Source organism: Salvelinus sp. IW2-2015, linkage group LG15 (genome assembly GCF_002910315.2).
Source record: "Salvelinus sp. IW2-2015 linkage group LG15, ASM291031v2, whole genome shotgun sequence".
Classification (NCBI taxonomy): Eukaryota; Metazoa; Chordata; class Actinopteri; order Salmoniformes; family Salmonidae; genus Salvelinus; species Salvelinus sp. IW2-2015.
The window spans coordinates 275,456-298,538 of NC_036855.1; the positions used below are offsets into that span (position 1 = coordinate 275,456).

At 46.9% G+C, this 23,083-nt stretch overlaps 1 protein-coding gene across 1 annotated transcript in view; it reads right to left on the bottom strand.

Annotated features, from left to right (window-relative positions):
* Positions 1–17,686, bottom strand: part of ddr2l (discoidin domain receptor family, member 2, like) — a 22,355-nt gene extending 4,669 nt beyond the window's left edge. Inside the window, exons 1-12 of the mRNA XM_070446855.1 lie at positions 17,662–17,686; positions 16,718–16,820; positions 15,978–16,206; positions 15,268–15,415; positions 14,461–14,566; positions 14,019–14,205; positions 11,946–12,192; positions 10,451–10,540; positions 9,432–9,574; positions 8,211–8,418; positions 6,615–6,859; positions 5,524–5,682 (exon numbers count right to left, since the gene is read on the bottom strand). Of these exons, the coding sequence (XP_070302956.1) occupies positions 5,524–5,682; positions 6,615–6,859; positions 8,211–8,418; positions 9,432–9,574; positions 10,451–10,540; positions 11,946–12,192; positions 14,019–14,205; positions 14,461–14,566; positions 15,268–15,415; positions 15,978–16,206; positions 16,718–16,797 (1,842 nt within the window). The 5' untranslated portion in view covers positions 16,798–16,820; positions 17,662–17,686. The remainder of the gene's footprint in view (positions 1–5,523; positions 5,683–6,614; positions 6,860–8,210; positions 8,419–9,431; positions 9,575–10,450; positions 10,541–11,945; positions 12,193–14,018; positions 14,206–14,460; positions 14,567–15,267; positions 15,416–15,977; positions 16,207–16,717; positions 16,821–17,661) is intronic.
* Between the last annotated feature and the right edge of the window lie 5,397 nt (positions 17,687–23,083).

Genomic DNA, 23,083 nt, shown 5'->3' on the forward strand with positions numbered 1-23,083 from the left:
TCCTACAGTAGCTCGTGATGTATGGAATAATCCTACAGTTGACTCTGGTGTGTTATTGAGAAGCTCGTTTCTGGACCTATCGCTATTGTTACGTCCCCCCCCCAATCCACTACACCAAACACAAACACACACGACACACGAGAACGACTAAGTGTTTGAAAAACGCCGACACTCCTCTGAAGAGAGATAAGATCATGTAGCGTATTGCTTCAAACTGAGCGAACCCCTACTATCATCATTCCATGTTGCTGTGTAAGTGTTGTTCGTAGCGTGCTAAACTTACGCGACCCCACCTGTGACCATTGTGCGAACTATCTCTGTGTTCCATTACATACACTAAGTCGGACAGCCCTCACATGCATTCCCGGTCTGTTTCTGATCTATCTAGAGACGAATGGGAGAGCACCCTGACCCACCGGCCAACAAACATCCCCGCAGTCAGGTGAGACCCTCCTCCTCTCACCCACGCTCCTTCCTCTGTCTCCTCCTCTCACCACGCTCCTCCTCTGTTCTCTGTAACCTCGCCCTTTTTTCCCGGCCTTTTCCTGCCTCACCATGCATCCTCCTCTCCCTCGTCCACACACTCCTCCTCTGTCTTCCTCCTACCTCTCCAGCCATGCTCCTCCTCTCGCTCTTCGTCAACGTTGTGGTTGAGAAGGTTAGCAGCAACTACTTTCGCACCCATGCTGCTTTCTGTTCCAACATTCCCCTTGAGCACTACTCCTCCCGACTACACTATCACCAGCACTCCTCCTCTGGTTCTTCTGTCTTCCTCCTACACCACTAACTCCATCCATGTCACCGTGATTCCCTCGCCAATCTCACCCACAACGGGTTTCTGCCTCTGACGGACTTCCCCAACAATGCCCTCTCTTCGGGCACACATGATCGGCAATGCTACAGTCCTCAGCTTTCTGTCAGTCCCATCTGTCGCGTTCCTTACTCCCTTGTAGTGTCTGAACGCGCTCTTTTCGCAAGCCTCTACGCAACTCCCAGCAACGCGTCTCTTCGGCTGGACACCACATTTCTGGAAGTCAGTGTGCAGCCCATTCTTCGCAGCTTTTCTCATCTGCCTTGCTCGAGTCCCGCACAAAGACCTAGTCTCGCGCGCTTCTCTACCTCACTACCTACTTCAATCGCACCGCGCTCTCCCTGCTGGCGCAAACTCTCTGCACAGACCTCTCTACACTGTTAACCGCGAGTCGCTACACTTCTCTAAGACTGCCCTCCCACTGAGTGCGCTCCCTCCACCGCTCATGACTAGTCTCTTCAATGCGCCCATCTGTACTGCTCAAAACAAATCGTCCATTGAAGATCCTTACTATATGGAGTACATGCTTTTCTCATGTGCCCTAAATATATAATGTGTTCGACCAATTGGGCTCTCCTCATCTCACAACGCTCACATTCAGCCTCATGTCTCCTCCAGTCAGCCCAACATATCTCCAAATCTCATGCTCTGCGCTATATTCTTTCTCTTCTGTCTCTCCCTCTGATCAGCGACGTCGCGCCTCTGTTACGTACCCCTCTCCTGCTCTACACTCCTCCTCGTGCCTCGTATCCTGCAATGCATCCATCAAGGGGCATTACAAGCTATCTACTGCTTCCCATAGACATTACACGGTTATCCTGATACCTTTCCCTCTCATATACTCCACATGCTAGGACAGACCCCCTCCACACACAAACACTCACACCTCGTCTCTGCCTTCCGTGCACTGTATCATCAGTCTCCGCCTTCATCTCTTCCGTTCTACACTCTGCACTATCTCCATTATCACATAACGTTGTTTCGTACCTCCGCTATCGAGACCACTCTTCCTCTCCTCAATAGCAGTTAGTTCACAACGCTCTTCCTACTCACCTATACTCTACTTTTTTCTCATATACTCTTTTGAACCTGCTAGTATCCTTCCAAAGTGCGCTTTCTCACCACTGAACATCTCTCCTACATTGATATGGTCATTCGTGTCAGATTATCCTACCGTATCTATTCAACAATCCATATATCCTTAGTGCATAACTCTTTCAAACAAACATTCTCCTGAGAATTGCTCCTCTTCCTCTGGTGCTCACCGATCATTTGGCTCCTCCTTCGGAGAATCGATAGTGCTCATCCTCCCTCTCGACTGCCCATAACACAAACCACACCACCCATCTACCCATCCAACACACACTACTATCACACACCCACCATCCCATCTCACCAACACCACACAACCGCTTTCACACACTACACCTACATGAGGTCTCGCTCCTCTACCATCCACACGCTCCCTTCCTCCGCGTCTCGTTACCAACATAGCACGCCATTGCTCTCTTTGCAAGGCATCCCAGCTTCTGCCTCTCTCCTACATAGTGCATACCATTATCATACTCTTTCTACATTGTGTCTCTAGCGATATTCAGCAAAACTTCTCTCGAATGTAGCTCACACATCTGCAACGGTCTCAAAACTCGCTCTCTCTACACACGGTCTCTCGCACTCGTTCATTTCTTACTCGAGTCCACCACGCGTCACATTCCCTTCAGAGTTTTCTTCACTCGCGATGTCTGCTCACACCTCCCTAAACACAACAGCCCATTCTTTTACGGCTCTATTATTCCCTCTCTTGCGTTCTACTAATAACACTCTATCACTCGATCTGTCTACTATGCCCAGAGTGAAGCCTCTCTGCGGTCCACTACTGGCATCCCACACCACGATCGGCAGATCTGGGAGAGGCCCTGTACTGTTTATCCCAGCCCCATGAGGTGTAGGACCCTCTACACCACCGTCTACTTTCTACCTCGTGCAGTGCTCTCAATTGAGCGGAGCCGAGCCGCGCTCACCTGCGTCCCTCCTCTCCCTACAGACGACCCACTCGTCTATCCCGACGTGCTGAAGGCCTCTACACCTACGCCCTTCGCTGCAAGAAGGAGGAGTGACTCACTGTTTTCCACTCTCTCCACCATGTACTATGCATACTTTTCTCCTTCCTTACTTCCTCTCTCACTCGCCTCCTGCGCGTTTTTAATATGCATGTAGCTCCTTGACACACCAAATTTGATCACAACTTACGATCGTTGCCTTCCTTGCGCTTCTGTCTACACTCCACGCTTTACTCCACTGCTATCCCAATCTATTCTTCCCTCAATGCCTCAGCTCCCTTAACGTGGTTACTTCTTTGCCTCCATTGTTCTCGTGAGTTATATCAGTGTCCTCTTGACACACTGTCCCTCCTGCAGTTCTCTGATAAAGGACATTGTCCCACATATCCGTGCATAGCGAGTGTTCGCTTTTCGTGAGTGGCTTCAGCAACCGCGCTGAACAATGCATGACAGACAGGCTCTTGCCTCCTCTCCTAGAGAGCGCGATGCACTACTCTCCTCTCATCCCACCCTGACACACCTCCACTCACATCTTCTTCGGCTCCCGTCTTTACGGTCACGGCTGACCTACCTCTAACTTTGCTACTCTATGTTGGTTCATCAGAACACTTCTTTCCCCACTCTTCTCTCATTCTTCTCGTGCTCACACCTACCTCACGTCTACACACCATCCCTTCTCCTACTCTGCGCGCCCGTCCAACTTTACTCACAACGTTCTCCTCCCATAGTCCATATCTACAATTCCTGACGCTCTCTTCCTATCTACTCCCATCCCTCTTACTTCACACAAGCGCCACTCCCTTAACCTTCTGCGTGCTCCCCTCCTCAGCTACGTAACCTCCTCCTCTCTCTTCCCCTCCACCAACTACAATGCTTCCTCCACTCCTCTCTCCCCTCTCTCACGCTACGTTCCTAACTCATGCCCCTACACCACTCTGTCACACCTATACACTCCTCCACTGCCTCACCATCTCACATCCTCTCATCATCACAACGTCGTGCGCTGTGCACTCAATCTACCAACACTCCTACATGCGACCATGACACTATCCACACTCCTCTACGTCCGTCTCCCTCGTCACCGCTCCCCTCCCCACCTCCATCCTACTCCTCTCACTAGACGCCTCCAACTCCCTCGTCATCCCATTCCCATCCTCAACCCCGCCCCTCTCCAACTCCTCTGACCCCACCCTCCATCACCGCGCTCCTCCTCTCCCCTCTCTCCTCTCACACACGACTCCACTGTTCCTCTCCTCTCACCACCCGCATCCTCCTCTACTCACATACCTCTCCCCACCAACAACTCCCGCAACCAACCTAGACCTCCACCATCGCTCCCTCGCCCTCCATCCTATGCCCCCTCCCTTCCTTCTGCTCCAACCACCCATTCCCTCTCGGATCGTCCCCTCGCGTCCGCAGTCTCACAGTATCAGCCGAACCTCCCTCCTACGTACTTCCTCCTCCTGCCTCACCACGCTGCCGTCCGGATCTGAGCGTCCTCCACTCACTCCTCGAGTTGCCGCGCGTGCTGACCCCCTTCTCTCCTTCAGCCACGCACTCCTCCTCTTAGCTACGCGTCCTACTGCTCGATCTCTATGCCTGCTCCTCGCCCTCTCTCTCTTCTCCTCCACCACGCTCCTACCGCTGCGTCCTCCTCTCTCACCACATCCTCCTTCGGTCTCCTCCTCCTGCTCACGCACACTGGTCCCTCCTCTAACCACCACCTTGCAACACTACGCGTCGTAACGACCAAATAGGCTCCCGCCCTGCTTCTCCATTTCCTCCCTGCACACCCTCAGCCATAAGCTACGTAAGCACCCTGTCTAAGAACCTTTATATACGCTATCTATTTCCACACAGGTTCTCCGCTCCCTCCCCGCTGACCTTCACAGTGCCCTCCCTCCGGTTCACCATCTCGTCCTCCTCTCTCCTCCTCCTCTCACCCACACTCCTCCTCCCTGTCTCCTCCTCCTCTCACCACGCCCTCTCCTCTCTCCTCCTCCTCTCACCATGCTCCTCATCTCCACCACGCTTCCATCCTCTGTCCCTCCTCCTCTCACCATGCTCCTCGTGCTACATCGTCTCGTAGCCAGTCTCGTGAGCCTACCAGACACCTCAACTCGAGTCTCCTTTGTGTTCTCACCACACCCATATGCCTCCTTATATGCCACTGTGGTCTCTTCCTCCTACTCACATGCGATAGTCTCATCTTCCTACTAGATCTGCCTACCTTACATCACACCACATCCCTCCTCTCTGCCTAACTCGAGCACACATCTCCGTCCTAGAAGCCGTAGCTTCCCAACCACCATCAGTTCCCTCCTCTCCGTTCTCTTCCTCCTTTCTCTCTCCCCTTCTATCTCCCCTCTCCCGGTCCCTTCCTTCCCTCTTGCTCACATACCACTACAGCTATCTTCCCTCCTCTCTTGTGCCTCGCTCCCTCCCTCCCTTCTTTCCCTCCTACCACCTTCCCTGCGATACTGTTCGCCTTCCTCCTCTCCTCTCGCCATCCCGCGTATCCTCTCCTTTCGCACTGCTTGTATAAGCGTCTTCCTATGATCCTAAATAGTCTTCTAGCTGCCAACGCGTGCAATGTCTCATCAGTCTAACTCGCTGTCCATAACTACTTAGAATATTCATACACACACACACCTGGTGAACACAAATAAACAAACACACACACCTGGCGTTGTTGGTGGCGTCTGCCCTCAGTTGCTTCACCGCCACCAGTACAGGCCGTCCGTCTCGGTCGGGAAGTGGGGCGCCCTCCCCCAGAAACTCAGGCAGACCCTCAGCCTCACACAGGTGGACCTGCACAGAGAACAGGGTCATGTTCATTAGGCCCCAAACAGACTGAAACAGGGAGGGACTACCTGGACTTGTCCAATAAGAAACACTMATTTTTATGTTTTGAAGCGTTTTTCATTGTGTGCCCAGTAACACATTATTTTAAGGGGTCCATAATAAGCCATTTATAATCATTTGCAAACAGTTTGCTTATCATTTATTAACCATGACTCCCACATTTGTAAATGTTAGTAAGCTAATCATTCAAACATGTATATATGTAACCGATGTGAAATGGCTAGCTAGTTAGCGGTGGTGCGCGCTAATAGCGTTTCAATCGGTGACGTCACTCGCTCTGAGGCTTTTGTGGAGCGATAGGTAACGATGCTTCGTGGGAGGCAGTTGTGGATGTGTTCAGAGAGTCCCTGGTTCGAGCCCAGGTTGGGGCGAGGAGAGGGACGGAAGCAACACTGTTACATATTTATAGTTCATTAAACATCCTGTGTTGTGAGCTTGTTCTTTCACCAGGTACAGCAGGAATGTCTACCCAATGTCTGCCCATCTTTTAGTGAGAAATTACACTGGTACACTCAAAACATTTATAAACTATTGAAAAAGTATAGATAGCTCTCACTTTAGATTAGGGACTGAACAAATACTTTACTAATGATTAGTAAATTGTTTATAAATGTGGGAGTAATGATAAATACATGGTGAACAACACAGTCACTTATGTGACTGAAATCAGAAAAGCGTTTGGTAATATAACACACAGTACAACCTTCTTCTGTTGTTTCCTCCAGAGGAAAACTGTTGAAGGGGCAATCTGGGATTGATACATCTTTCATTGATTCTTGAAGAATATAACGTTTAAACGCTCGTGAAGAACGAATGAGGTCATCTGCAGTTGTCTGTGTGTACGTCAACAAGAAGTTAAACACCAGGAAGGTCCTCACCTCCCCGAACTGCCCCTCCCCCAGCTTCTCCCTGAAGAGCAGCCTGTGTCGGGGGAACTCTGCCACGGAGATGTCCTTGCGGGTGAGCGAGTCGACGGTAAGTGCGGGCACGGCATACATGTTACTGCCGGTCACACCCTGCAGGCTCACGATGTCTGTCTCGGCGTAGTGCGGCACGCTGTTCTGGAAGCACTGATGAGGCGTGCACTGGGTGACATCGGGCTCCGCATAGCCCCCACCACACGCTGAGGAGGAGCAGGGATATTAGGGAGGAGGAGGAGGAGGAAGAGCATGACGAGGAGGAGGAAGAACAGGAAGAGGAGGGAAGAGGAGAAGGAACAGGATGAATAGGAGGAAGAGCAGGAAGAGGAGGGAAGAGAATGTTTGGGAGGAGGAAGAGCAAGATGAGGAAGAACAGGATGAGGAGGAGGAAGAGCAGGAAGGAGAATGTTAAGAAGGAGGAGGAAGAGCAGGAGGAGGAAAAGGAAGAGAAGGAGGAGGSGGAGRSRGARAGAGARAGWGATAGTTTGTGCTAAGCTCCTGACTGTTATGATAACCAGGGCCTGAGAGTAGGAGTTCTGATCTAGGATCAGGTCGCCCTTGTTCAAGTAATCTTGTTCATTATGATCTATAAGGCTAAACTGATCCTAGAGCAGCAGTCCTACTCTACATTTTGAACACTGTGCCAGACTCATAAAGCTAAGGATGAAATGAGAACAGTCCCAGACAGTATCAGAACCCTGGCAGTCCCAGACAGTAACAGACCCTGGCAGTCCCAGACAGTAACAGACCCTGGCAGTCCCAGACAGTAACAGACCCTGGCAGTCCCCAGACAGTAACAGACCCTGGCAGTCCAGACAGTAACCAGACCCTGGCAGTCCCAGACAGTAACAGCCTGGCAGTCCAGACAGTAACAGACCCTGGCAGTCCCAGACAGTAACCACCCTGGCAGTCCCAGCCAAGTAACAGACCCTGGCAGTCCCAGACAGTAACAGACCCTGGCAGTCCCAGACAGTAACAGACCCTGGCAGTCCCAGACAGTAACAGACCCTGGTAGTTCCAGACAGTAACACAGAAGGGGAAGGAACTTTAGCCTCAAATCAGACAAGCAGGACATTCCCCATCCCCACCACTATGGTCTTCTATATCATTCTGATATTATAGTCTGATAGTAAAACGGAAATACAAACTATTCAAAGAGACACTGGCATTTCAACATTTCCAATCATCATTGGGCGGCCATTCCGGGTCTTCATATTGGCACACCTTTCATCTCTTACCACGAGAGGGGCCTTGGGTCGTGACGAGAGGTCAGGAAGAGGTCATAAAGGCATAGGGCTAGAGGCTAGAGGGATATGGAGGAGGACTGGAAGGTAAAGAAGAAAGAGAGTCTGAACAGATCAGCGTGCATAACATACAACATTCCAGAGGATATTGAGAATCAGAGAAGCAGCTGGTATGATCAACAGGTTGATTTGTAAGAAGCGAGTAACAGTCACAGCAACATGCAAACTATATGGACTAAGAAGTAACACGATGCCTTTGATTGAAAGAAGGATGAAGGTGGGAGGAGAAAGGAGAGGAAGAGGTGTTCACCTGAGGTCTCTGCACTCCGAGACAGTTCGGGCAGCTTGTTTCTGAGGCCGGCCGGGTCTTGGTACTGAGGGTCCAGGAGGAAGACGCGCTCGTACGGGTGGTCCATCTGAGAGACCCGGGGGGGCACGGGAGGGGTCTGCAGAATGATGGTGTCACTACTGGAGGACAGGCGCACGGTGACCTCCTCCTCGAGGATACGGCGTGGAGCCTGGGGGGCGGGAAGCAGGCAGGGATCAGTCTTTAGCGAAGGAAACGTTATCGCTACCTCCCTCTCCGAGGCGCATCAATTGAGGAGCGAATTGAAGTGAAGAGGAAACTCAGCATCTCTTGGAGGGCAGTGGGAGTTGTTTTATAAAAACACACAAACACACTAAGGTGTAACGGCCCTGGCTGCGTTTCTACTAAGATAACATATGGAATTGTTTTAAGWTGGTCATACCATGGATCATTTTGATATTTGATTTTTAATTTAATAAAACATTGAATTCGGCCTTAGATACGCATAGATACGCATTGAATAAYATTCATACATGGAAAAACAGATAGTCCAAAAATGTATCAAAAGGAAGYTTGTTGTGAAAYGTCTGTCCTGTATCTGAGASATATMAGAAAGATCAGGAAATTAGACACTTTTTTTGACCCATATTTAACCCATTTTGTAAACACTAAACTACTTCCATGATTGTTTAAAACTGGTAGCGAGGACCTTCGGTCGAGTCTTGTGAGGCATCCTAGAGTAAAACAACCAACATGTACGTGAGAGTCTCACCTTTCGATGGTGCTAGCCCAAACTGTTGGGACGCTACAGACAGAAGTTGGCAGATCGTCGGTACCGACTTCAGATGAGTCCCAAGGTCATATTAGTTTGTAGGCCAAACCGTTCGGACTCTACAGACGTTTTCGTGAGAAGACCTGATTTTCGGGATTTCTCSTGGTCTGACAAATACCACTGTGGCTCTTCCACCTTCCGGAAGGCGAATATCGAAGGATGAGGTGGATTAAGACACAGCCCATGCAAAAAACAGACAGCTTCATTATGCTATTTAGATTTCGGAGGAGAAATAAAAACAATTTACACTTTCCAGGCCCTTAGAGTTGCTGAATTTTCCTCTTCACTTCAGAGAACACAATTTTTCACATCCTCTTCTGCCTTCTCAGTTCAACCTGCTAGTCAAAAAGGGTTATGACAGATGTGGGTATCCAGAATATAGTCTGTCCTACCTTCTCCAGCACCTTGCACACATACTGGCACCACAAGATCAGGAAGATGATCACTACGAGCAACAGGATGATCGTCACCAGACAGCCAATCAGAATAGGGGTGTTCCCATCATCCGGTTGGTACTTGGCTGATGGGTTTGTCACTGAGGGGGAGGAGTTAAGGAGTTGACTAATTTCATTTATTTGGAGARAAAAAAATACATATAGGTCTATAGCCAGTAGTACATATATTTAAAATATGATCGAGGATATAACTTAATCAAGTTATTTCCATAGTGAAAACTATACTGTATACAGTAGAAACAGGTTAGATGGATCCATTCCCTTTCCTTCAGCTTATTTTACACTTTTGCGGTCAGACTTTTTCAGCTACAACTAAACAACTGAAATGAAACAAAGTGTTGAAAGGTGCTGCATATGAAAAGGGAGGTGTAGGTTTATACTTTTAGAAAACACCTAAACTATCTAGTACCTGAAAGGGTTCAGGTATCCCCATTGTAGAACCCTTTGAAGAACCTTTTTTGGTTTCCGGTAGAACCCTATTGGGTTCCATGTATAAACCCTTTCCCCAGGGGGTTCTTACATGAAACCAAAAAGAGTTCTACATGGAACCAAACATGGTTCTACCTGGATCCAAAAAGTGTTCTACCTGGAACTAAAAATGGTTCTACCTGGAACTAAAAAGTGTTCTACCTGGAACTAAAAATGATTCTACCTGGAACCAAAAAGTGTTCTACCTGGAACTAAAAATGGTTCTACCTGGAACCAAAAAGTGTTCTACCTGGAACTAAAAATGGTTCTACCTTGAACTAAAAATGGTTCTACCTTGAACTAAAAATGGTTCTACCTTGAACTAAAAATGGTTCTACCTGGAACTAAAAAGTGTTCTCCAATGGATAAAAACCCTTTTGGAACCCTTGTTTGCGAAGAGACTACCCCGAAACGCTCAGTTTTGCATTTTCTCCATGAATGGTTATGGTAAGGATTGGGAGAGGGGAAGCAGAGAGTTGAAAGGTTACCAGTCTTGTGGGTGGTGGGCATGGAGCTCTCCTCCTTGGGCCAGGGGGATGTCACCACTGGGGTTATCTGAGTAGGAATCACGGTGTCTGCTGTGGGACAAAAGGAACAAATTAAGAGTTTATTTCCAAAAACTCTATTTCCACAAATGTTTCAAATTCGTKTTTTTTTTTWTCAGAAATGATTGCTTATGGGTACCTTCATGTGTGTGTGTAAAATATTTTTATTCCTAGTATGTGTATGAAAAAAAAAATGTATTTGCAAAACACTATATATATATATTCATATYCTGTATTTTTGACTGTGATATGTGGTGGACCCACTTAGCTATCTTAAAATGCACTAACTGTAAATCGCTCTGGATTAGAGCATCTACTAAATGCCAAACAATTCAAATGTAAATGTTTTACATACAGATCTCATGTTACTGTATTAAATTATTTATTTAAAACATTTAAACATTGATGTCACAAATGTATCATCTGTACATTTCTTTATAAAAAAATATAGTTATTAGTTACATTTGACTGTGTAAAACCTAGCAGTTTTACTCATTTCTCTGAGAGTGAGGCAGATATATTGCATTTGCAAAATAAAAAGTATTATTTGTCTCTCTGAAATGAATCCATCAAGTGATAGATTTTAATCAAATATTGTCACGTGTGCTCCCTCTCCGGCCTCTAGGTCACCAGGCTGCTCGTTATGGCGCACACCTGTCACCATCGTTACGCGCACCTGCGTGTCATCACACTCACCTGGACTCCATCACCTCCCTGATTACCTTSCCTATATATGTCACTCCCTTTGGTTCCTTCCCCAGKCGTTATTGTTTCTGTGTCATGTCTGTGAGTTGTTCGTGGTTTCTTGTTTTGTATTACGTAACGTGTATTTATTAAAACACTCATTCCCTGAACTTGCTTCCCGACTTTCAACCTACATCGTTACAAATACAGTACATGTCTGTCATTGAACAACCTCATGTCATGATTAGATAGTGAAAAAATACACCGATCTCTCTCAACTTCTTTAAACAATAAATGCTAATTTACCAACATTTCAGAAAATAGATATATAGCGTTTGAGACAAATCTCTTCAAAATGGTCACCTGTGTTCACATACGACACTGAACATTAGAGTATATATTTTGACAGGGGTTTAGATGGTACAATGATTCTCTGCACATTGCTTGTGCTTGTCACATCACAACCTAAAATCTAGCAAACATTTAAGAATTTTTGAAAGCCAGGAAATGGCGTGTCTATTTCTACATATTGCACAGGTCTTTAACTGTTTTCCAGTGAACCGGTGCCTGGCGTGGCTCAACATGTGTCAAAGGACAGATATCGCTGGAAGTAGATCATTGTAGCCTTACGTCCCATAGGGGATGAAGAGGAGTCAGGAAGGAAGGAAGGAAGGAAGGAAGGAAGGAAGGAAGGAAGGAAGGAAGGAAGTGAACCATGCCTTAGTGGTAGATATTTCTCTGCTTCCCCTCCTACCTGACTGGAAGGAGATTTCGCTGAACATCATCCACACATCAGCGAAGTGGAAGCGGCAGCGCAGGGCCTTGGCGTTACGGCGTCCCAGAGGCACGGTCACATAGCGAGCGCTGGGGTTGCGGTCGTCCAGCACCGTACGGAACTCCACCGGCTCCGCCTCCCAGGTAGCGATGAGGCGGGGCTTGAAAGAGCAGGACACGGAGGAGAAGATCTTCACCCCGTGGTAGAACATATTGTTACTGTGCACCTGTTCAGGGAAGACCACAGTTACATACGAACTACACTGGGAAGTCAGTAGGTTTTATTAAAAAATATATTTTTATATTTCTACACAGAGTAACTTTTGACCAGCATGAGCAGAAAGTGAGCCTCTTCATCCATTGTTGTAGGGCGTGAGCAGCACGTCAAAATGTTGAAAATGAAACCAGAATATAATTTACACTGAGCAGCTCAAACCTCAAGCTTTCATTGAAATAAATGCAATCGTCACACTTGGCAAAAGTTCTGCATCAAATGTAGCAGGCCAGTAGATTACACAGACAGTAACACCACCTCATATGAACAGGCCAGTAGGTTACACAGACAGTAACACCACCTCATATAAGAACAGGCCAGTGGTTACAGACAGTAAACACACTCATATGACAGGCCAGTAGGTTCACAGCAGTAACACCACCTCATATGAACAGGCCAGTAGGTTACACAGACAGTAACACCACCTCATATGAACAGGCCAGTAGGTTACAGACAGTAACACCACCTCATATGAACAGGCCAGTAGGTTACAGACAGTAACACCACCTCATATGAACAGGCCAGTAGGTTACACAGACAGAAACACTACCTCATATGAACAGCCAGTAGGTTACACAGACAGTAACACCACCTCATATGAACAGCCAGTAGGTTACACAGACAGTAACACCACCTCATATGAACAGACCAGTAGGTTACACAGACATACACCACCTCATATGAACAGACCAGTAGGTTACACAGACAGTAACACACACCTCATATGAACAGACCAGTAGGTTACACAGACACTAACACCACTCATATGAACAGACCAGTAGGTTACACAGACACTAACACCACCTTCATATGAACAGACCAGTGGTTACACAGACAGTAACACCACCTCATATGAACAGACCAGTAGGTTACAGACAGTAACACCACCTCATATGAACAGCCAGTAGGTTACACAGACAGTAACCCCACCTCATATGAACAGACCAGTAGGTTACACAGCACTAACACCACTCCATATGACAGACCAGTAGGTTACACAGACAGTAACACACCTCATATGAACAGACCAGTAGGTTACACAGACAGTAACACATTCTCATATGAACAGGCCCAGTAGGTTACACCGACAGTAACACCCACCTCATATGAACAGGCAGTAGGTTACACAGACAGTAACACTACCTGTCCCATTCCTTCTCTGTCCTTACCCGTGTCTGTCCATGCCTTCTGTGTCCTTAACCTTGTCTGTCCATGCCTTCTCTGTCCTTAACCGTGTCTGTCCCATGCCTTCTCTGTCCTTAACCGTGTCTGTCCCATGCCTGCTCTGTCCTTAACCGTGTCTGTCCCATGCCTTCTCTGTCCTTAACCGTGTCTGTCCCATGCCTGCTCTGTCCTTAACCGTGTCTGTCCCATGCCTTCTCTGTCCTTAACCGTGTCTGTCATGCTTCTCTGTCCTAACCGTGTCTGTCCATGCCTGCTCTGTCCTTAACCGTGTCTGTCCCATGCCTTCTCTGTCCTTAACCGTGTCTGTCCCATGCTTCTCTGTCCTTAACGTGTCTGTCCCATGCTTCTCTGTCCTTAACCGTGTCTGTGCCATGCCTGTTCTGTCCTTAACCGTGTCTGTCCCATGCCTTCTCTGTCCTTAAACCGTGTCTGTCCCATGCCTGCTCTGTCCTTAACCGTGTCTGTCCCATGCCTTCTCTGTCTTAACCGTGTCTGTCCCATGCCTGCTCTGTCCTTAACCGTGTCTGTCCAGTGCCTGCTTCTGTCCTTAACCGTGTCTGTCCCATGCCTTCTCTGTAGGATGCACTTTGGTACCTTCATGGAGGTGAAGTTCCTTTGCTTGTCAAAGACAAACTCCATCTCCACATAGCCAGAGCTCAGACTCCCGTTCCTCCAGCCCACATAGTCGTATCCAGGCCATACATGGTACTGCCGCGTCACCAGGAAGTCATCCTGACCAATCACACCGTCCGTCAGCTGACCCAACCCCCCGGACAGTTTCCTTGGGAGAAGGAAGGCACAATAATTGATTGGATTTATAGTGTTTTTCCAGTGCTCAAAGTGCTTTATATATTAAGGAGGGGAAACTACATCAAAACCGGGTAAAGGACAGAGTTGTAGTGCATTTCAGGTCGAATTCTATTAGTATTTGTTGGCATGTTGTTTCATCTGGAGATGTAAGTCTCTGAAATCTGACGTTGCCTGGTTCATTATGTGTGTGTGTGTGTGACGGTGTGTATGCAGGCACCAGGCCTACCTTCGTTCGTGGGCGCCGTCGTATGTGGAGTCGTTGAGGCTGGCAATGGGATACCCAGGAGGCATCATCAGCTGACCTTCAGGAGAGCTGTATGACGTCAGGCCGTCTACAGTACGGAGAAGAGGGGGATAGTGGTAGAGAGGAGGAGGAGGAGTGGAGACAGAGACTCCGTTCTGAGTCATCATTTTAACTGATCGGACAGTTTCACACACACACGCACGCGCACGCGCACACGCACACACAGCAATCCCTAATCCTGCTGTGGTGTGTTCACAGACCCAATACCGCCTAGCTTTATCGTGTCCCAACAACACAAACAAGCATTTCGCTACACTCACAATAACATCTGCTAACCATGTGTTTGTGACCAATACAATTTGATTTGATTTACCTTCCTTTTACTTGAACAGAGAGACAACCACAGAATGCAATATGCTACACATTTCTCACTATTTCTCACAGCATTTCACAACATTTTGTGTGTGTGTGTGTTGTGTGTGTGTGTGGGGGGGGGGGGGGTCAGAGGAGGCGTGATGTAGAGGACAGTCTCAATCTAATGGCCGGAATGGAATAAAAGGAACGTTATTCAAACAAATCAAACATATGGAAACCACATGTTTGACTCAGTTCCATTTATGACATTCCAGCCATTACAATGAGCCCGTTCCTCCTATAACTCCTCCCAACAGCCTCCTCTGACACCACACACACACACACACACAAATTTGTGAAATGCTGGAGAAATGTTGTTGTTGCAAATGCATTCTGGGATTGGTGTGTACGTGCCTGTGTACGACCTGCTCTCACCGTGCCAGGGGCAGCCGTACAGCTCCAGTCTCATACACACAGTGGTGGGCATCTTGGTGACGGGGATGAGACGGATGTAGCGACTGATGATGGGCGGGTGAAGGTCTTTGATCACAGAGACATAGGCGTTGTCATTCGCCTCCATCGTCTGACAAGAGATTAGAAACAGTTCAATTACAGAAGGGTCCTATGTGACTCCGTTGGTAAAGCTTGGTGCTGGCAAGGTTATGGGTTTGATTGCTGGTGGGGTCACCACTATGAAAATATACGCATGTATTGCTGGATGGAAACCGTCTGTAAAATAGCATACATTATATAATAAACGACACCCTAAATAATCCCTTCTTACACTTTGTCTCGTGGTCCAACACAACAATGCAATGTTCAACACAACAATGTAAAACATCCTGGTTTTACAATCATTCCAAAACCTACAAGACATTTCTTTGGTCTAGCCTGGACAAAATCCTTTTCTCAGCTGTTTCTCCACCTCTACAACTGTATTTGACCACTAAACTAAACATACTCTATATATTTGTCAGCCAAATTCATAATGTTTGTGCTCTGGTCATTTCAGCATTAAAAGATTTCCTCTAGAATCACTCATAATAGTTGGAAACAACATAACACTAAATATTTCTGCTCCCTTCCCCYCCATTCTTCACACCACTTCCCTTTCCTGCACTCCTCACTTCCCTCACTTCCCTCACCTTATTGCCAAGGCGATTCTTCCAGGACCTCCAGAGCTKGCCGTCGTGGCTGTAGTTCAGGCGGTACATGCGGGCAAATTCTTTACCCGAGTTCCGGGCATAGCGACCCTGGGTTCCCACCACTGTCAGGAAGGTGAGCTGGCCCAGGTCGACCTGCAGGTACTGGGTGTCAGAGGGCTGTAGGAGTCCCGCTGGGCACCACGCCCCGTCACCCTCCTCCCGGTTCAACCTGCACTCAGATAGGTTTAGGTTTATTTGAACATCTTGGTACATATGCATAAACATACATAAAATATGATGTCATACAATTTTTGATGTTTTACACACTATATAGATGAGTCAATGATGACTAAAAGATGAATAAATTATGACTAAATTATGACTGAATAATGACTAAAAGATGAATAAATTATGANATGACTAAAAGATGAATAAATTATGACTAAATTATGACTGAATAATGACTAAAAGATGAATAAATTATGAATAAATTATGACTGAATAATGACTAAAAGATGACTAAATTATGAATAAATGATGACTAAATGTATGGAAAGTTCATCAGCAATAAGTTACAACAGATTGGCATACCACTAAACCAATAAATAGACGAGAATGGGGAACAGAGAGGAAGATAAAGAAAGATAATTCATGGAATGAAGAGAGAACATTTTTACCATATATCAAGAATACACTTCATACACTGGCATTGTGCTGTGCTGTAATCAATGAACACTTACCTGGCATATTGTGGCCCAGTGGTCTCGTACCATTGGCTGGAGGCGGTGATGTCATGGTCTTTGATCCGGCCATCCTCCATGCCAAGCGGGTAGCGGCAGTGTGCTGCCGTAGAGGAGTCAGAGCCAGCAGAAAGTGAACCSGAGGTCATTACTAGTCATACCGTCTCCGGCATTGAGGACAAATGGACTTACTATGGCTGATATGTGGTGGGCTCACCTAGCTATCTTAAGATGAATGCACTAACTGCAAGTTGCTCTGGAGAAGAGTGACTGCTAAATTACAAAAATGTACATTTGGGATCAGCTTCCCTTCCCATAATCATAACCTCAACCATTAGTGAGCGAAAACGCTACTGACCCAAGATCAACGTCAAGAGGCAACTTCAGCCTACACTGCCTTACTTAGTTAGTACTTTTTAAAACGGACCTGTGAAATGTAACATCTATATGCAGCCTGCAGGGACTGAATGGTCAGTGTGTGTATACGTGTGTGTACGTGGACGGATAAGTGCCAGACAGTTTGAGGTATTGACGTAGGTAGGGTTAGTTAGGTTAACAAAAATAAGCCCTCTGAAATCCCATGGAAGGAAATTACAGTTGGGTTTTAAAGAGGGGAGACTTAAATATGGGGTGCGTCCTAATTAATATCTCATTTTCCACTTGTTCAATACTGCCCACAAATTTAAAAGCATTTGATAATTGGTGGCATGTGCTAGTGGGAATTTCCATCCTATTTTTTTTTACACCAGTCACTTCCTTTCAAATCAGTGAAGGGAAGTGAACAAGTGCACATTTCAGGAGGAAGGAGAGGGAATTGGGTCCGGTCCAGGGTCTAATAGGTGACTAATCCTGATTGGTTAGCAATTGTGCATGTTCACCAGGTGTGTGGTATGACTGGCAACAATGGAATGGGGGAGCGTGTGGAGTAACAGCAGCTGACTCACCTGGGTCGATCTGGGCATTGGCATTGGCTTGCGGCTGTGAGTTATTGAAGAAGTGGCAGCGATTGTAGTGATAATGAGGAAGAACATAGCCAGATCCAGTGTCAGATAGAAACAGGCGCACGCATGGTGGTCGGGTTAAATGTTGGGAAACAGAATCTAGAAGGGGCTCTTTATGACAAGTCTCTGGAGAGAAGGGTTAGAAGAAGAGATGGTTGGATCCTTTGAACTTGAGAGTGAGAAGGAGGAGAGAGAGGAGAGAGAGAGAGAGACGACTTGAGAGGGAGAGGGAGAGGGAAAGGAGGAGCGGGACTCGAGGCGAAATGGATGGATGAGGAGAGATGATGGGGAAGAGAGAGAGAGAGAGTGGCAAGAGAGCAGAAGAGAAGTTTTACAATTTATGGAAGGTCGTTGGTTCATAGTACATTATTATTACATATTACCCATTGTGCCCCGAACAAGGCAGTCTTTAGATTACCTACATGACGCCGAGGCTCTCGTTTTTGTATGTGTTTGCAGAGCAAAAATATTGAATTTCCGTCAAAGACAAATTAAGTCTGATTTCTATTTACTCAATTCTATTTTATATACGTACCCGAAATAATAATAAGTAAATATTTGCACTGATGACTGTAGTAAACACAGACCTGGTTATACATACAACCGCTGTAATGTCACCGTATTATTCTGGGTAGGCCATGATTAATATTTGACGTTTTCTAACCAGTTTCTTTGAAGTACTTTGTGCTGAATGTCAGGCCTTGGGAATGGACACTGAACGTCTGTCAACTGAGAATGTTCATCCATGAAGCTACTGTTAGGCAGAGTGACACAGCGACAAAATAACACAGACAACTCTCGGGTGTATTCGTTAGTGTAAACGTAGCTAACGTTTTGCCACTGATCACGTTTTTACCAACGAAAACAGAGATTCTATCGGACAAATTCAGGTATGTACCTCACTGTTTCGCTTGTTTTCGTCCGTTTTGGTTCCTAACATGATTCAATCACCTCAACTGTACATGTAATCTACCTCTCTACTGGCCTAGTTCATGTACTGTATCTGCTCCTCTCTAGGAGCAGTCCTGATACTGTCTCCGCTCCCTTACTGACCTCGTCCTGTAACTGTGTATTGCCTCGGGTTCTCTAAGGTCTGAGCCTAGTCACTGTACTGTATCTGCCTCCTCTACTGAGCCTAGTCACTGTACTGTATCTGCCTCCTCTACTGAGCCTAGTCACTTCGCATTGACAAATACAACGTACATCGTCAAGTTCTGAGAAGGTTTTGATGTGTCTCTCAAACCTTACTGCAAATCCTCATGTTTCTTCAGAAATGCAACATTGAAACTTTCTCTCCCTCATATTCACCATCTCAGCCCCATACCAGTGTCTACATACTGTATGTGAAAACAGCGCATTTCTGTGCTCTGCATTTCTATGATCTGCACTTCTATGATCTGCATTTCTATGATCTGCATTTCTGTGCTCTGCATTTCTATGATCTGCATTTCTATGATCTGCATTTCTATGATCTGCATTTCTGTGATCTGCATTTCTGTGATCTGCATTTCTATGATCTGCATTTCTATGATCAGCATTTCTGTGCTCTGCATTTCTATGATCTGCATTTCTATGATCAGCATTTCTATGATCTGCATTTCTATGATCTGCATTTCTGTGCTCTGCATTTCTATGCTCTGCATTTCTATGCTCTGCATTTCTGTGATCTGCATTTCTGTGCTCTGCATTTCTATGATCAGCATTTCTGTGCTCTGCATTTCTGTGCTCTGCATTTCTGTGATCTGCATTTCTATGCTCTGCATTTCTATGCTCTGCATTTCTATGATCTGCATTTCTATGATCTGCTTTTCTGTGCTCTGCATTTCTATGATCTGCAGATAAAAAGATGCACAAAAAAAGGTGCAATTTACTGATGTCATCGAAAGTAAAAACATGAAGAAAATAAAACAGTAAGGAGGACCATGAGATCTGCAGTCACACAGGAAGCAGGAAAATGTCATCCCCCTGGCTGATGTAATCAGACTGCACTTTTTATAGGACCTTTCTTCTTCTTATCTTTTTAACTTGAGAAAATAGAAACACGACATTTTCACATAGCCGTTGGTGTGGTGCTGAAGATGATGAATATGAGGTTGAAAAGTGGTATAAACTCCCCCGTTAAGTTTTCCTGCCCCGGCTCCTATCTATCGTCTACTAACCCTGTCTTCTCTAAATCTTTCCCAATGTGTTGACCCCTTCCCCCACACGTTTCTCCCTCTCCCTCTCTCCCTCTCCCTCTCTCTCTCTGGTTGTTTTCAAAGCTCTTGTTGCTTACTGTTCCCAGGAGTCTGGGTCTCTGGATATAGGCCCAAGTAGAGCCTGGAGCCTTGCCAGAGTACTGTGCCTGGGAAACACCACAGTTTGCTGGGCTGAGCCACTGGCACAGGCCTTCTTTTATTGCCCACTTAGATTGAAAGAAAAATATGGTTTCAGGGTAAAATCCCTCACGGAGTGAATAGTGTGATACATGGTCACAGTCAACAATAATCAAAAACGTGCAAAACACTCAGCAATGGCAATCCCACACGTTGCCTTGTTGACTAGATGCTTGTATTACTATCCCCATGGGAACTGGAAATCCTCACAAGTCCCCACAAGGATAGTTAAAACAAGGACAATTCTCTATAACGGGGATATTTCCCACATCCCCCACGAGGACAAAGGCTATTCTAAATTTAGGGTTAGGGTTACAATTAGGATTACAATTTGGGTTAGGGGTTAAGGTTAGGGTGTGGGTTAGGTTTAGGTTTAGGATTAAGGGTTAGGGGAAATAGGATTCGAAATGGAAATCCATTTTAGGTCCCCACAAGGATAGTAAAATGTATGGTGTGTGTGTGTGTGTGATCCATCCATGTTGTTATTTGGGGTTGACAAGTTTACAAACCCTGGACATAAACCCCAGGCCCACGCAGAGTTCTTACGCAATCCTCCTAAATGAATTCAGACCCCTCCCACCCCCTTCATGTCTTTGCAGCACATTGCAACTTCTGCTTTTTTCAATTTGTTCAGGATCCTTGCATCCTGCCATGTCACCATGCTTTGAAAGTGTAAAGATGGTCTCTCTCTCTCTCTCTCTCTCTCTTTCTCTCTCTCTCCCTCTCTCTCTCTCTTTCTCTTTCTCTCTTTCTCTTTCTCTCTCTCTCTCTCTCTCTCTCTCTAAAAAGAGAGAGATCATGGGGGTGTTGGTTTCTAGCCTGCCCTCCACAGAGCACATAGGCCGTGTTTTCACTGTTTATCATGGGGGTGTTGGTTCTAGCCTGCCCTCCACAGCAACATAGGCCGTTTGTGCACTGTTTATCATGGGGGTGTTGGTTTCTAGCCTGCCCTCCCCAGAGCACATAGCCGGTGTTGCACTGTTTATCATGGGGGTGTTGGTTTCTAGCCTGCCCTCCCCAGAGCACATAGCCGGTGTTCACTGTTTATCATGGGGTGTAGCATAATTTGAATCCCAGAGCCAACAAGGTGAAAAATCTGTTGCTGTGCCCTTGAGCAAGGCACTTAAGCCCCAATTGGTCCAGGGCCGTGACCCAGTCCCTGCGGGTGTCTCAGGGGGAGTTTGGATATGGTGACCCTGGCTGTGACCCCAGTCCCTGCGGGTGTCTCAGGGGAGTTTGGATATGGTGACCTGCTTGTGACCCCAGTTCCCTGCGGGTGTCTCAGGGGGAGTTTGGATATGGTGACCTGGCTGTGACCCCAGTCCCTGCGGGTATCTCAGGGGGAGTTTGGATATGGTGACCCTGGCTGTGACCGCCAGTCCCTGCGGGTATCTCAGGGGAGTTTTTGGATATGGTGACCCTGGCTGTGACCCCAGTCCCTGCGGGTATCTCAGGGGGAGTTTGGATATGGTGACCCTGGCTGTGACCCCCAGTCCCTGCGGGTATCTAGGGGAGTTTGGATATGGTGACCCTGGCTGTGACCCAGTCCCTGCGGGTATTCAGGGGGAGTTTGGATATGGTGCCTGGCTGTGCCCAGTCCCTGCGGGTACTCTCGGGGAGTTTTGGATATGGTGCCCCTGGGCTGTGACCCCAGTCCCTGCGGGTATCTCAGGGGAGTTTGGGATTGGTGACCCTGGGCTGTGACCCATCCCTGCGGGTATCTCAGGGAGTTTGGATCTGCTAGAAACACTGTCCCATTAGACACTCATACAAAGAACATCTACAGTGTGTATCAAGGACAAATTAAGCACTAATATTAATGTCGGGCAACGTTGGAAAAGTGTTCTTAATATTAGACAGTCGTGTAACATAGCATTGTTTAAATATTTCCCATGTAATGTCAATGGGGTTCTAAATGGCTGCCGTGAATGTTGACGTGTGTCATGTAAATGCATCATAATGCAAGAACCTCACTGACTCTTTAGACATATGACTCTGGAGTAGACACTGTTCTGTTCTGTGCTTTGTTCTCAGTCAACTCCAGTTTCATTCACCTCTGAAAAAAAAGAGACATGCTCGGTCCTGTATGGGAGAATGTGATCTCTGGATTGCGTCGTATGTTTGGAATTTGGGGGATTTATGACTGGTTTTGCTGTGCTGATGTAGGGTTAGGGAAAGATGAGATGGGAGACTGGAAAGCGGAGGGGTTGCTGTCTGCTGTGAAACCCGCTCACACTCTCTCACTCTCTCTCACTCTCTCGCTCTCACAAGGCCCAGGGTATGTAACCCTGGTGCTAGCAGCAAGGTCCAGGACTGTAACCCTGGTGGTCAGCTCGGCTCGGGCCTGGTCACGTGAGACCCTTAGAAAGATGAGCAAGGACAGAGAATCTCTTTGTTGAACAGGCCTCGGCTTGATTCAAGGATTGAATAACCAGCTGTGACTATCTGCCTCACCCAATCCCCCTCCTCCTTTTTTCTCTCTATCTCTCTCTCTTCTTTCCATAGCATTCCATGACTTTTCATCCCTCACAGTTCATCCTGTTCATCTGTTCCTCCCCCTCGCTCTCTCTTTCTCTCTCTCTTTCTCTCTCTCTCTCTCTCTCTCTCTCTCTCTTCTTCTCTCTCTCTCTCTCCTCTCTCTCTCTCCTCTCTCTCTCTCTGCTCGGCCTCCTCGCGCTCGCTCGTCAGCTCTCTCTCTCTCTCTCTCTCTCTCTCTTTCTCTCTCTCTCTCTCTCACACTCACTCACTCACTCACTCACTCAGTCTCTCTCTCTCTCTCTGCTAGTCTTTCTCAACAATTTGAGTTAGACTGCCCTCAGTGGCAGCTGAGGTTTTTCCCAGAGTAATTTGAAAGAGAGAGAGAGAGAGGAAAGAAGAGAGAGAGAAAGAGAGAGAGAGAGAAGCAGATGACGAGGAGAGAGAGAGAGAGGAGAGAAAGAAAGAGAGAGAGACGAAGAGAGAGAGAGAGAGAGAGAGAGAAGAAGCGAGAA